Source organism: Mytilus trossulus, chromosome 6, assembly GCF_036588685.1.
Source record: "Mytilus trossulus isolate FHL-02 chromosome 6, PNRI_Mtr1.1.1.hap1, whole genome shotgun sequence".
Lineage (NCBI taxonomy): Eukaryota > Metazoa > Mollusca > Bivalvia > Mytilida > Mytilidae > Mytilus > Mytilus trossulus.
Window position 1 is genome coordinate 70,447,363 of NC_086378.1, and position 13,181 is coordinate 70,460,543.

The 13,181-nt window shown below is 31.7% G+C and overlaps 1 protein-coding gene across 1 annotated transcript; it reads left to right on the forward strand.

Moving 5' to 3' along the window:
* The first annotated feature begins 14 nt into the window (after nt 1-14).
* LOC134721771 (MTOR-associated protein MEAK7-like) lies at nt 15-9,153 on the forward strand. The gene is made up of 8 exons (XM_063584979.1): nt 15-146; nt 728-952; nt 1,795-1,933; nt 2,707-2,855; nt 5,435-5,744; nt 6,499-6,617; nt 6,979-7,182; nt 7,765-9,153. The coding sequence occupies exons 1-8, from the start codon at nt 54-56 to the stop codon at nt 7,918-7,920; spliced, it is 1,395 nt and encodes a 464-aa protein (XP_063441049.1). The 5' UTR covers nt 15-53; the 3' UTR covers nt 7,921-9,153.
* Nucleotides 9,154-13,181: the final 4,028 nt, after the last annotated feature.

The following is a 13,181-nucleotide window of genomic DNA, read 5'->3' on the forward strand; positions in this document are numbered from 1 at the left end:
GTCATGTTATTATTTTTCGGAATCCCTCTGAGTTTTTCTTCATAATATTAGTTATGGGTGGTGAAGAAAGCAAGACACAGAAAAGCATTTTTAATGATACTGAACAACCATATGTTAAAAAACATTACGATTTATTAGTTAATCAGGTAAACCATAACCTGAATAAATAGTTTGAATCATTATGATTGACTGTATCCTGATTTATTATAATTATTACAAACATGACTATGCAAATATGTCAAGTGTCATCAGGATCATGTGCAACTTTCACTCAAATACATTTTCCTTGCTTTTAATCACCAGCTTTAAATTTTATAAATTACAGTCTTCTTAGAAAATGGATATCTAGAAAATATGAGTTTTAAATATGGATTTTATGAATGAAAACCAAATGAATCACCATAAGAACATATAATTTGTGACCAAAAAGTTTTTGTAAGGTCAAACTTTTGGAAAAATCATACTGAAATGCTTGTTATCTTATTTTTGAAAAAAAAATCTTTTACATACATTTTGTAAAGCTGTTGATAGTAGTATTTTTTTCTGAAAAAAAATCAGGAAAAAGTCCATTGATTATTTTTATAATGTAACGAATGTGTGTACATGTACATGCAAATGATCAAAACAAAAGATCATTCACTTATTACTTGACCAAAGAATAATAAAGTAATTTTTCAAGTAAGATTTTTTTTTCCTTCTGTCACTGAATTATTTATTTCCTTTTCAGAAACCATTGAAGTTCATTCCTGCAACATTATCTAACAGAATTTTTGAACATCTGAAACACAGCCATATAAAAGAAAAAGTAAAAGGACATGTAGCTTTTTCACATTCAACCTTTGAATTATTTTTGGAGAGTACAGCCAGGGGTACAGTTACAGATAAATCCAACATTTTATTTCACTTGAGCAGCCCTAAAGATGACACAGTTAATTCTCAGAATTTATATCAAGTAGGTATGCAATATAAGTCTTATGTATAAAATTGAGAATGGAAATGGGGAATGTGTCAAAAAGACAACAACCTGACCAAAGAAAAAAACACAACAGCAGAAGGTCACCAACAGGTCTTCATTCAATGTAGCGAGAAATTCCTGCACCAGGAGGCGTCCTTCAGCTGGCCCCCAAACATGTATGGCTGTTTAGTAATTTATATAAGACAGGATTTTATCATTGGTTGTTATAGTGAAAACAAATCAAAATCATACAGAATGTTTTATATGGTTATGCCTTACCTGAATAATCCAATTATTATATTCAGATGTTCTGAGATGGCTACATCAACAGGTAGGGGGGATCAATTACTTGAAGGGACTGAATTATTCAGGTTATTCAAACAAATAACCTTCAATAAATGAAGGATCACTAAAAACTTAAAGAAGAAGAAGCAGATTAGGTAAGGTTAAGATTAACCCTACTTATTTTTTATGGTAATTTTAGAATCGTGTATATATACTGGTGTAAACGATGATTAACATATATATATATATATTTGATATGAAATCAAATAAACCTAGAAAAATCCAAATGCATCAGTTCACTATCTATTTATATACATATTTATTTATGTTTTTATCAGGTTATATGACTGTCTGCTGTCTTCAGAGGTCACCTTGATCGTTAATAAGTTGAGGTCTAAACTTCTAATCATTTTATTTTGTTATAAATCAAATATGAGAATTTCAGTCCAATCAGTGAACATTACTTTGACAGCTAATCCCTTTTAAATTTGTAGTATTTACATAAAAACAAAATATCATATTAAGTTTTTGTATGACACATTCTTTTCTTTCAGACAGTTTATGAGTTTGTATTAGGGTTCCAGAATATAATAAAAGATTTACCACAATGGAAGTGTTGGCAGACGACAGATTACAAAGAACAAGGCACAGAAAGATTTGTTTTGAGTTTGTTTTTTGAACTCTATACCAAAGGTGAAATTTTTTAATAGTAAAGACAATTTTAAGCAAATAATTACCAGTCCAAATTCATATTTGATTAATGTTGAAAATGTTTTGAAAGTTCTGAAATTTTAGAATATTTAGCAATCATGAATATAACTTGAAATTATTTATTTGAATAAGGGATGTTGGGGTATGTATCAATGAGACACCAACCTGGCAGGCAAAGAAATAAATATGTTATCTAGATGATGTTGTGGGGTACATGTATATATCAATCAAAAAGTATTCTAGAACCACTATAAAACAAAACAAACAAAAATCTGAGGGTAAACATTTTTGCTTTTAATGATAGACAGATGTACATTTCTATACAGTATTTCAATTTCTTAATCATATGTAGACTAGGCAAACTGCATTTGTTTAAAACTGTCCTAAGTCAGGAACTTGATGTTCAGTGGTTGTCATTTGATGATGTGGTTCATAAGTGTTTCTCATTTCTCGTATTTTATTGAGATTAAACAGTTGTTTTTCACTTTTGAATAGTTTTACACTACCATAGTTATTTTTGGGCCCTTTAGCCAAGGCTTCAAGTAAAAGACTGTACTTTGACCTATAATGGTTTACTTTTACAAATTGTGACTTGGATGGAGAGTTGTCTCATTGGCACTCATACCAAAGGGTATTTATACATGTATATTACTAGAATGATTAAATATTTAAAATACTTGAAAGATTTATGATTTATATAGATATGTTTGAGAAATGTTGGTTATTACATTAACGTATAGCTGTAATATTTTTAGGAGTAAGTAAAAAATTAGCGGTTCCCACACTAGGTGTTCCTAAAGACACATGTTTTTCTGTGATAGATATAGAAGAATGGTTAACAAAGACGTCTATGATGATCTGGATAATAGATGTGGTTTTTCTCAACACCTTTTGTTTGGATGAGGTAAAGTAGAAATTGTAAAGTACATGTGTGGTCCTTATACTTTTTTGTGATATCAAATAGACAATAGACAATAGACAATATTTTATTGGCACAAACGCATTTACAATAAATGGTAATGACGGAATGGATTAACATTTTGCTATACATGGTAGTAAAATACAAACAATTATATATATATATATGTGAATAAACGATTAAAGGTATAATGAAAATCTATTACAATAGATTACTTCTTGCATTTAAACAATTTGTTACGAAAGAGGAAGATAATTTTAGTGCCTTATAAGATGTATTATAAGTATAAGATTTATTTTATTTTTATCGCACAATGTGGTTACACTTTTTCCTGTAATTTTGAACATTTTTAATACAAAAGTCTCTCTAATACTGGAGTAACCACTGCAGTGTAGCAACATGTGCTGTTCATTTTCAATTTCGCCACTTTTACAGATTTCACAAATTCTTTGATGGTGCAGATCTCTGGGCATTTTTAAATATCTTCCTCTTTCAATGGCAAGGTTATGAGCACTAACTCTCAATTTACATAATGATGATCGATCTGATCTATTTTTTAAAGCATCAGCATAACCTGCCCGTTCACTCATTTTGTAAACACTCTGGAAAAATGTTGATTTAGGAGATGCTGAAATATTTGCATGTTGTTCCTGAAAACCATGGTCAATTAGTCTTTGTTTTATAAAACCAAACAGAGGTTTAATAGTAAGGTTATCATTTGACAAATAAGATAAACCTAAGTTTTGAATAATAATATTTAACTTTTTAATTACCCATGGGTGCTTTTTTTTGTAGCATTATATATTTGGTGAACTAAACTTCCTTCTGAAGTAATTAAATGATCCCAAAATTAAAAGAAAAGGATTTCAGAGCAAATTAGACTTATAAACAAAAATATTCCAAACTGGCTCTTCAATACTAAATATATGTACTTACAAACAAAAAAACCAGTTATGGTTTCCTTTAAACCTTTTGAAGGGTTTAAACAATCATAAAATGACAGAAAATCCAGTGAAGTAATAAATTTACATAAAATATTGATGTGCTTATAAACTGTAATTAATTTATAGGCTTTTTACATTATTTTTTTTTATTTCAGTTAATATTAGAAAATTACCCAGTTTGTATTTCTATATTATTGATGCAATAGACCACTTTCGAGTTCATCAGTCACCGGAAAAAACTCGTCAATTATACGCGCTTTTATCATCGTCATTTGTGCGTTTAGGGGCGTCGTCACTTCCTTCCAATGTTGAGCAAGTGGTTGGAAAACTATAATTCTATATTGTACGAATTATTCGGCAAATTGAATTCTCAAAATTGACAATCAACACTGCTGTCATTAGGGAAATGTCAGTAAGTACCTACAGAGCAACCATTATTTCTAGTTTATCCTGCACAAAGACGATCACTAAGACGCTTGATGAACGTAAATAGTGCAGGGATACAGGCGAGCCCCTCTATCTGGTAAATGACGTCATAAAGGCGTGTATAATTGACGAGTTTTTGCCGGTGACGGATGAACTCGAAAGTGGTCTATTTACATGTTTTTCTGTGGATTTACTGTTTTCTGATGAAAAATATGCAAATAATTGGAAGATACATATTATTGATTGATTGTTGGTTGCTTATTGTTCAGTGGCAAATGTTTCATGCATGTTCAGGATGAGAACAAGTTAACAATAAATACAATAGGTACGTCTTGTAATAGAGGCCACCCAGGGTGATGGTTGGGAAAATTTGGACTAGGGTATATTGGATAGGGACAGAAATTTTGCCTTTAAACAGGCCATCCATGGACACCTCAAAGACTTGTTGCAAAGAGGGTGGCACTCTCTTTACATGAGGCATTAGATTTAACTTGAGTGAAGATACATAAAATGACTGATTCTTATTAAAGGGAGACAACTCAATTTTACTCTTAGTTTTTAGTAAATTAGTGAATAGGAAGTAACTCATGATATTCATTTCTTGCAACAACAAAATCTCTGTGTAATGTTACAATGTTCAAGAATTTTATTAAATATCCCAGATAGTGCTATTTGAAAGAAAATTTGAAATGACAAAGCGAAATTTTGGTGTCATACACTTAAACTTATCCTTATTTCATATATTCATACTCAGTGGTAAACAAACTGGAAGTAATAAAAGAGCATAACAATCTGGAATTTGTCCATTGGCATTAACACATTGATTCTAAAATAGAGTTATTTCCACTTTTATGTCAATCAAGTATTGTGAAGACTATAATAAAGAGCACATCCATTGCACCATCAGTTATTCACACAGTATGTTTTGTATATTTCTATTCAGAGACAAAAATTGTCATTGGGAACACTTGTACTTTGTGTTGCTTTAGTCAAATGTTTCTAAATATTTAGCATATTTTTGCAAAAAATCACATAAAATCTTCTTCAAAACTTACTTTGATGAAGTAATAGTCATTTTGTGTCTACAAGGCTTGCCTGCATTCACATTTATAGAAGTTCTTGACATTGTATGTACATGAATATAGTAGTGATTTATTTAAAAACTTTTTTCATGCTTTATATAAACTTTTGTAGGAAAATGCGAGGAAAGATGTTCTCCATTCATCTGTACATGTACCTGTGATAACAAAATCAAAGACTTTACCAATATCAACAATACTAGACAGAAATGCATTGATTTATCTTAATAATTATAACTTGCCTAAACATTTGACATCTGAATGGAGACTTTTGTTTTGTAATTCTTTGAATGGTGACAGTTTTTCACAACTTGTTGGTCATATAGTTAACAAGGGACCTTCTATTATGATTGTTAAAGACAAAGACGGGTATATATTTGGTGGATATTCTAGTCAAGGCTGGGAGTTAGGACCAAAGTTTTATGGTTAGTGTAAATCAATCTTTATTTTTCCACAAAACTTTTGTGACTCTGATTTAGAATTTGTGGGTTAACAATGTGAGGTTTTTATCAGAATTAATTGGCTGTAAAAGTTAAGCTTAAATGTTTGAAAAGTGGTCTTATTTAAGTTACATGTAATAATTTAAAACAAAAGAAAATTATTGAAGAGGACAACAACTACCACTGAAATACAGTATTCTGATGCCTCGTTCACACAGACTTTAAATTTGAATTGAATTCGAATCGAATGCGAATCGAATTCGCTTATCGCGTTCACACACTCTTCTTTTTTTAATTCGAATTGATTCGAATTAGTCAATTCACATTAGAAATATGTTTTTGTTAATACGTATTAAAAGCTAACGTCGTTTGGACAGTAAAGCGAATTTGACGCTCATTGCAATTCGAATTAGAATTGACTTTAGGACGTAAAACGTTTCGAATGCGAATTAAACTAATGTCAGGAACATTAAATATGAGACTGGGTTATATAAAAAAAAGATTTGGTATATGATCACCATTGAGACAACTCTCCACAAAAGACAAAATGACACAAAAAATTATTTATTTCCAGGTTTTACAAAAGCCTGTTTACATACTTATTGAAAATTTGTTCTTCATTGAAAATTACAATTAATGGTTCATCTTTTTCCACGAAATTCATGAAGTTGGTTCATGAAAAATAATGAACCCACAGTGATATAAATATTCTTATTCTTTTCTTTTTTTCAAATTACAGGATCTGCTGACTGTTTCCTATTTACAATAGCTCCACAGTATGGTGTATACACAACAACAGGTTACAATGACAACTTTATGTATTTAAATCAAGGACAAGAAACTTTACCCAACGGTCTGGTAGGTAGCAAACATTAGAAATAAGAAAGACCTAAAAAAATGATTTTCATGAAGACTTAGAAATATCCACAAATATGCAAGTTTTCCTTAAACCAAGAAAATTGGATAAATGAATTCATAGTAATTAGTTTTAAAATTTTGCCTCCTTTTGAAAATTGAATCTACACCTAGTACTGGAAATACAATGTAATCCTATTCATGTGAATATACCATAAAGTTGTGGATCTCATCAGACATTGACAATAAGGTTATTATTGGGCATTGATAAATTTAGACAGGATGAAATTAAATTCTTATTTTCAATCATGAAATAGATTTCAGGTCTCTTAGTCATAACTCTGTGACTTACATTTTTTTTCAGGGTATGGGAGGTCAGTTTAACTATTTCGGGTTTTGGATTGACCACAGTTTTAATCATGGTCATAGTAAAGCTGGACCTAGATGTACAACATATGGAAGCCCACAGCTGTCGAAATCTGCTGATTTCACTGTAGAAATGGTAGAAGTATGGGCAGTTGGTCCAGAACCAAAGTCTGAGGATAGTGATGATGAAGATAAGGATAAGGTATTAATGATGGACTGTAACTAAGTTTAGAAATTGATGTTACCAGTATTTTATATTGTTTCAATGTTATGGATGGTATCCCCCCTGGTACTTATACCCAAAATGAAGGGTATTCTGTTTTACCCTCATCTGTTCATCCAATAAAAATTGTTTTATCTCAGGAACTACAATTCTTAACTATCTGATGAAAGGCAAAATATACCAAAGGCCTCCCAAGGCCTTTAATAATCATGGTAATGTAATGCTATATTTCTTAAATGTGATGCTATCTGAATTGATTTTCTTATAGGTTGTGTTATGAATGTGATGCTATAATTTTTTCGAAACAATATGTTATTTCAAATTTATATGAATAATTTTGGGAGAACACTGAAAGGGACATACCTGAAATTTCATTAAGGCCATGAATAACATTTTTTTCTCAGTACAATTAATAATAAATTAAAAAATCAGAAATTTAAGATATCAAGTTTCATGTATATGTCATCATGTTATACTGTGTGATGGATACATTTCACATCTATTTCTAGCCTTATTTATCCTGGTATGAAATATTGGTGATATTTACTTCCTATATTTTAGAAACAGAAAAGTGTTTTACAAGACACAGAATCTAAAGCTATGTTAGAAATCCTAGGAAAACACCAGCACAGTGAAGGATACAAGGAAAGAGAAGAAGACGAAATCATGTCAGAAGAAATGAAAAAGAAAATGAATGCTATACCAAAGATGTTATGATATTTAAGTTCTATAAACAGATTCTATGAATATAAAGTTAAGCTAGTACATTCCAAATAAAGCCAGTGTGTTTGCACTTTGAGTATTAAGTAGTACTATCAGTAGATTATAATAAGATATAGTTAGGCTAGTACTTTCCAAATACAGCCAGTAAAGTGGCACTTTGGGTATGGATTAATATCCTGTTTTTATGCCCAGTAGTAGAGGGGCATTATGTTTTCTGGCCTGTTGGTCCATTTGTTCATTCCTTCGTCCGTTCTTCAACCATTCGTCTGTCTGTTTAAACCGCTTCAGGTTAAAGTTTTTGGGCAAGGTAATTTTTGATGAAGTTGAAGTCCAATCAACTTGAAACTTCGTACACATGTTCCCTATGATATGATCTTTCTAATTTTAATGCCAAATTAGAGTTTTCACCCTAATTTTGCAGTCCACTGAACATACAAAATGATAGTGCAAGTGGGGCATCCATGTACTTGGGACACATTCTTGTTATTTTCAAGGAGTTGTTTATTCATTTCATCAAAATTTATCTCCACTGTTCAGGGGAAAAGTTCCATGTCTTGCAGTATCAATTAAAACTTACAAAGCTATATTTTGGTCAATAAATAGACTTTTTTCAAAATGTAATGTGCAATAGTTAAATTGTAACCATATACTTATGTGAATCTGAATTTATTACTGCTGAAAACCTATTATGATATTTATATTTTATTTCAGTTTTGGTTATCATTATTTTTCCTTCTGAAGAGTGAGTGACCCATATTTGCCGCAAACTTTGTTCATTTCCACTTATATCCGACCTACATTTGAATATTCTGTACTTTTATGTAGGATTCAGAGAGTATATTATATGAAAAAAAATTTTGATAAAAGAATTATCTTCAAAACATTGGTTAACTAAAAATGAACGCAAACTCAAGAAAAAAAGTTGTTCATGTGCCATTGGGGACACATTTTGGCTGCAATGTATGATATGTCATTATCCTGGTATATTATAAAAGCGATTATTTGTAATTACATGAATAAGCTTGAGAGATCATTCCTAAAAGATATTTCTCACAAATATTTACTTTAAGACTGCGCTTGATTGCCATTTTTTTTTTGAAAACACTCGCATATTTCTTAATATATGCAAATAACCTTGAAAATTGGTTAAAGAGGAATGTCAACTGTTCGAATATTACATCAACCTTTACCATCTATTTAGGCATGTACTTGGTAAAGGCACACAAATTTTACAGAAAAAAAAGCAAAATGGCGAAAAATATGCCAATGGCTAATAGGGGATTGAACTGTTTATTTTAGCATATCACCAAAATAGGAGGGGTTAAATCTGGCTTCCATTCATATATATAAAAAATATGAGGTTCATTGGATCTACTGATAATTTCCTCTAACAATAAAACTGACTTCATCAAATTATATGGATTAATCGTAATGAGGATTTATTGCAAATAAACAATATCAGTATAGAACCACAAAATCATCAATATTTATGTTTTATTCATATAAGTTACTTTACATTTTAAAGTAACTTATACTTATATATTTTATTTCTGTTGTTTCTACATAGAAATCCTATTTTGCATACACCTAGAATTCCACAAAAAGAAACATTTTTTAACTTATAAATTTAATGATTGAATAATCTACCTGAATTGTATTATTGGTGCATAATTCATTTTATTTTTTGTTTTTACTTGTGTAGTTATATTATGTTATAGAACTGTCCTTATTTTCAGAAGATTATTCAAACTTTAGATATATTCATTCTTAAGTTTGTTCATGTGATCATCAAAGGCTTTACTTGTTGTTACATTCATTTCAAGTTATGCAACTTTGTAATAAATGAGAAAAACCTGTAAATCTTAATTGGTATTTTAATTTTCTCTGTCATTGTCAAGCCTTCGCCTTTAGTCGAAAAAAGCGAGACATAGCAATCCTACATTCAGTCGTCAGCAGCGGCATCCACAAATATTCACTCTGTGGTTAAAGTTTCTGAAATTTTAATTACTTTCTTGAAATATCCTGGATTTCTACCAAACTTGGACAGAAGCTTGTTTATGTTCATAAGATAGTATCCAGAAGTAAATTTGGTAAAAATAAAATTCTATTTTTTCTGTATTTTAATTATAAATGGACTTAGTTTTTTCTGTCAGGAAACATTACATTCACTCTGTGGTTAAAGTTTTAAAATTTTGATAACTTTCTTAAAGTATCCTGAATATGTATGAATGAATGAATGAATGATTTATTATAGTGCAACCTGTATATATACAATAGATACATATCAATACAATATTACATTACAGCCAGCCAGATAGGCTTACGATGCACTGACAAATTAAAGTTCAAAATTTGAAAAGTAGATAACACATAGTTTTGGACGAATGTCTAAATTATTAGAAAATTCAACAGTTCAAGTAAAATAGTTAAATAATTTCTCTTCTGATACGATCACAGTCCAAGATAAAGTTCGCTATACTTTTGTTGTTGTTAGATAACAGTTCATTTAAGGCAGCATTTGGAGGAAGTTCATTTATGCGTAGAGGATAAGCAGGGTCTGGTGATATTGAAGTAAATAGTTTATTTCTCAAAACAGAGTAACGATCACAGTACAGGATGAAGTGTTGCTCATCTTCAATAGATCCAGTATTGCACATTTTACAAACTCGTTGTTCGATTGGAATGTTTCTATAGCGTCCTCGCTCGACTTCTAGTGGGAAAGTACCACAGCGAATTCTAGCGATTGCAGATCTTTGTGTCCTTGTTAAATGCTTTTGTACGTATGGCTCGGCAAAAAAATCGGTTTTTAAATGTTTATATGTCCTCAACTTTGGCATACTGTTTATTTCGTTAAACCACTTGTCTTTGAAGTCTGCTACAAGTTTACTTTTTACAGAGTCGAGTATGAATCTTGTTGAGATAGCGGAGTCGTTTTCAGTTAGGTGTGAAAGATTGCATCTGTCCAGAAGAGTTTTTGCGCTGTTAAACCATGTGTTTCGGTAACGTCTCGACATTTCACGATCCCAAACAAACACTTTTCGGCAAATCCTATGACCAGGCATGTTCATAAGACGACACCATAGGCGGACAACGTTACATTGATTGTGAATGAAAACTGGATGCCATCCCATGTCTGCTAATATTGCTGGAATTGGTGTTGTTTTGCCGACGCCAAGAAAAGTTCTGATTGCTCTATAATGTAAGCGTTCGATATTGTCATATTGCTTTGCTCCCCATACACCGGATGCATAGTCAAGTACAGGAATAACAGTGTTTTCATAAATTTTCGTGAATATGTCGTAGTCCATATTACCCATATTAAAGAATTTAGATATCAAAGATCCCAATGATCTACTACCTGCACTAACGAGTTCACTGACAGAGACATTATAATCAATATGCTCGGATAATGTGAGTCCCAAGTAACGATATTTATTTACAAATGCAACTATGTTGTCCCCTAGTCGAAACGTAAATTGAGTTCTGTCCTTTGTAGTCTTTCGAATATGCATAATTTTTGTCTTTTCTGTGTTAACGTTCATTAATTGTGTCTTTGTCCAATCGTTTAGAGCATTGAGCTGATTTTGTAGTCCGTCAACAGTTCCCGAAATAAGAACTAGATCGTCAGCGTATAGCAAGCAGCTGATCATATCGTCACCGATTAATGCGCCACAAGAGAGTCCGTTAATGAGTGGTACCAATTCATCAATAAACAATGCAAAAAGTGTGGGCGCGAGATTATCCCCTTGACGGACACCGGAATCAACGGAAAACCATTCAGTAAACATCGTAGGCGATAATCGTACTGCACTTTGTAGCTTTGAGTAGAGACACCTAATTACTTTGTACATATTTCCATACACACCCACGGCTAAAAGTTTATTCCAGAGTATAGTATGATTCACGGAATCAAACGCCTTGCTGAAGTCAACAAAGCACAAAAAAGTGTCTATGTTCTGCAGTTTCCTGTTTCTCAATATTGTACACAGTGAAAAGATATGGTCCAGACATGATCTAAGCCGCCTAAATCCGTTTTGTTCCTCACTGAGAAGGTTATTGTTTTCGAGATGACTGATAAGCCTTTCATTCAAAATCTGACTAAATGTTTTTGCGACAGTTGACATCAGACTGATGCTTCGGTAATCCATCGGATTGCGGAAATCCTTGCCTTTTTTAAGCAGAGGACATATAATGCTTCGACACCAAGGATCTGGAACAATTCCATAGCTAAAACACACATTGAACAGTTCGTGAAGAGTTTTCGACAGTACATCGCTTTTAAGTATTTCATTAGGTAAATTGTCTATTCCTACTGCTTTGCCATTTTTTAAACTCATTAGCGCACGTTTCGTTTCATCAAGAGAAATAGGTTCGTTCAATTCAGATGTTCTCGTGTTGTCAGCATATGTTTGATTAACAGGGAGGTTTTCATATTCACGCTCTAGTTGTGAATTAAGGTTTTGCAGTTGCTCAATAAATTCAGAATCAACTTTTGTATTGTCACTTGAGAACAGTTTGGAATACTCCTCTTTCCATCGTTGTAAAATTTCGGAGGGATCATGAGACACTGACCCATCGTCCATGTTGACACTATCAATGTTTGTCGATTTTTTTCCTGGACCTAGTTTATTGATTTCACGCCAAAATTCTTTTGGATTGCTCTGATTGATTGATTTTATTCGATTTAGTCTTTGAGCTGTATATTTCCGTTCTTCTTGTCGTAAACGTTTGTCAAATTGTCTACGCTTTATTTTAAAAATCTCCCTGCGTTTTGTTTTTGTTCGACGGTCACCCTGATAACTCAAATAGTCCTTTTCGGCAATATTTACCTCACGTAGTAGATTTCGTAATTCGTTGTTCCAGTACGGTTTTGTGTTACAGCGTTTACGTTTGTGTGTGCTTTGTCCAGAATCTTTGTAGTCAAGAACATTGTCCATTTCGTCATGAATTGCATTCAGTAGCGTTTCATAGATTGAGTTAATCCTTTGTTCAATGTTATGACGATCGAGTAGTGAATCGACCAAACTTGGACAGAAGCTGGTTGATGATCAAAAGCTATGGATCTAGAAGAAAATTGTGAAATTTTTTTGTAACCGTTTATTTCTATTTTACCTATAAATGAACTTAGTTTTTCTTCCAGTTATCATTACATACAGTCTGCAGTTAGAGTTTTTAAAACATTTATAAGTTGTCTGCAGTTAGAGTTTTTAAAACATTAATAAGTTTCATACACTATCTTGGATTTTTACCAAACT

Bases quoted from the DNA above. Each gene is read 5' to 3' on its own strand.
- LOC134721771 (XM_063584979.1), top strand. From the start codon at position 54: ATGGGTGGTGAAGAAAGCAAGACACAGAAAAGCATTTTTAATGATACT. The intron at 1,934-2,706 runs GTGAAATTTTTT...TAATATTTTTAG, and splicing joins TTTTGAACTCTATACCAAAG to GAGTAAGTAAAAAATTAGCG. The intron at 7,183-7,764 runs GTATTAATGATG...CCTATATTTTAG, and splicing joins ATGATGAAGATAAGGATAAG to AAACAGAAAAGTGTTTTACA.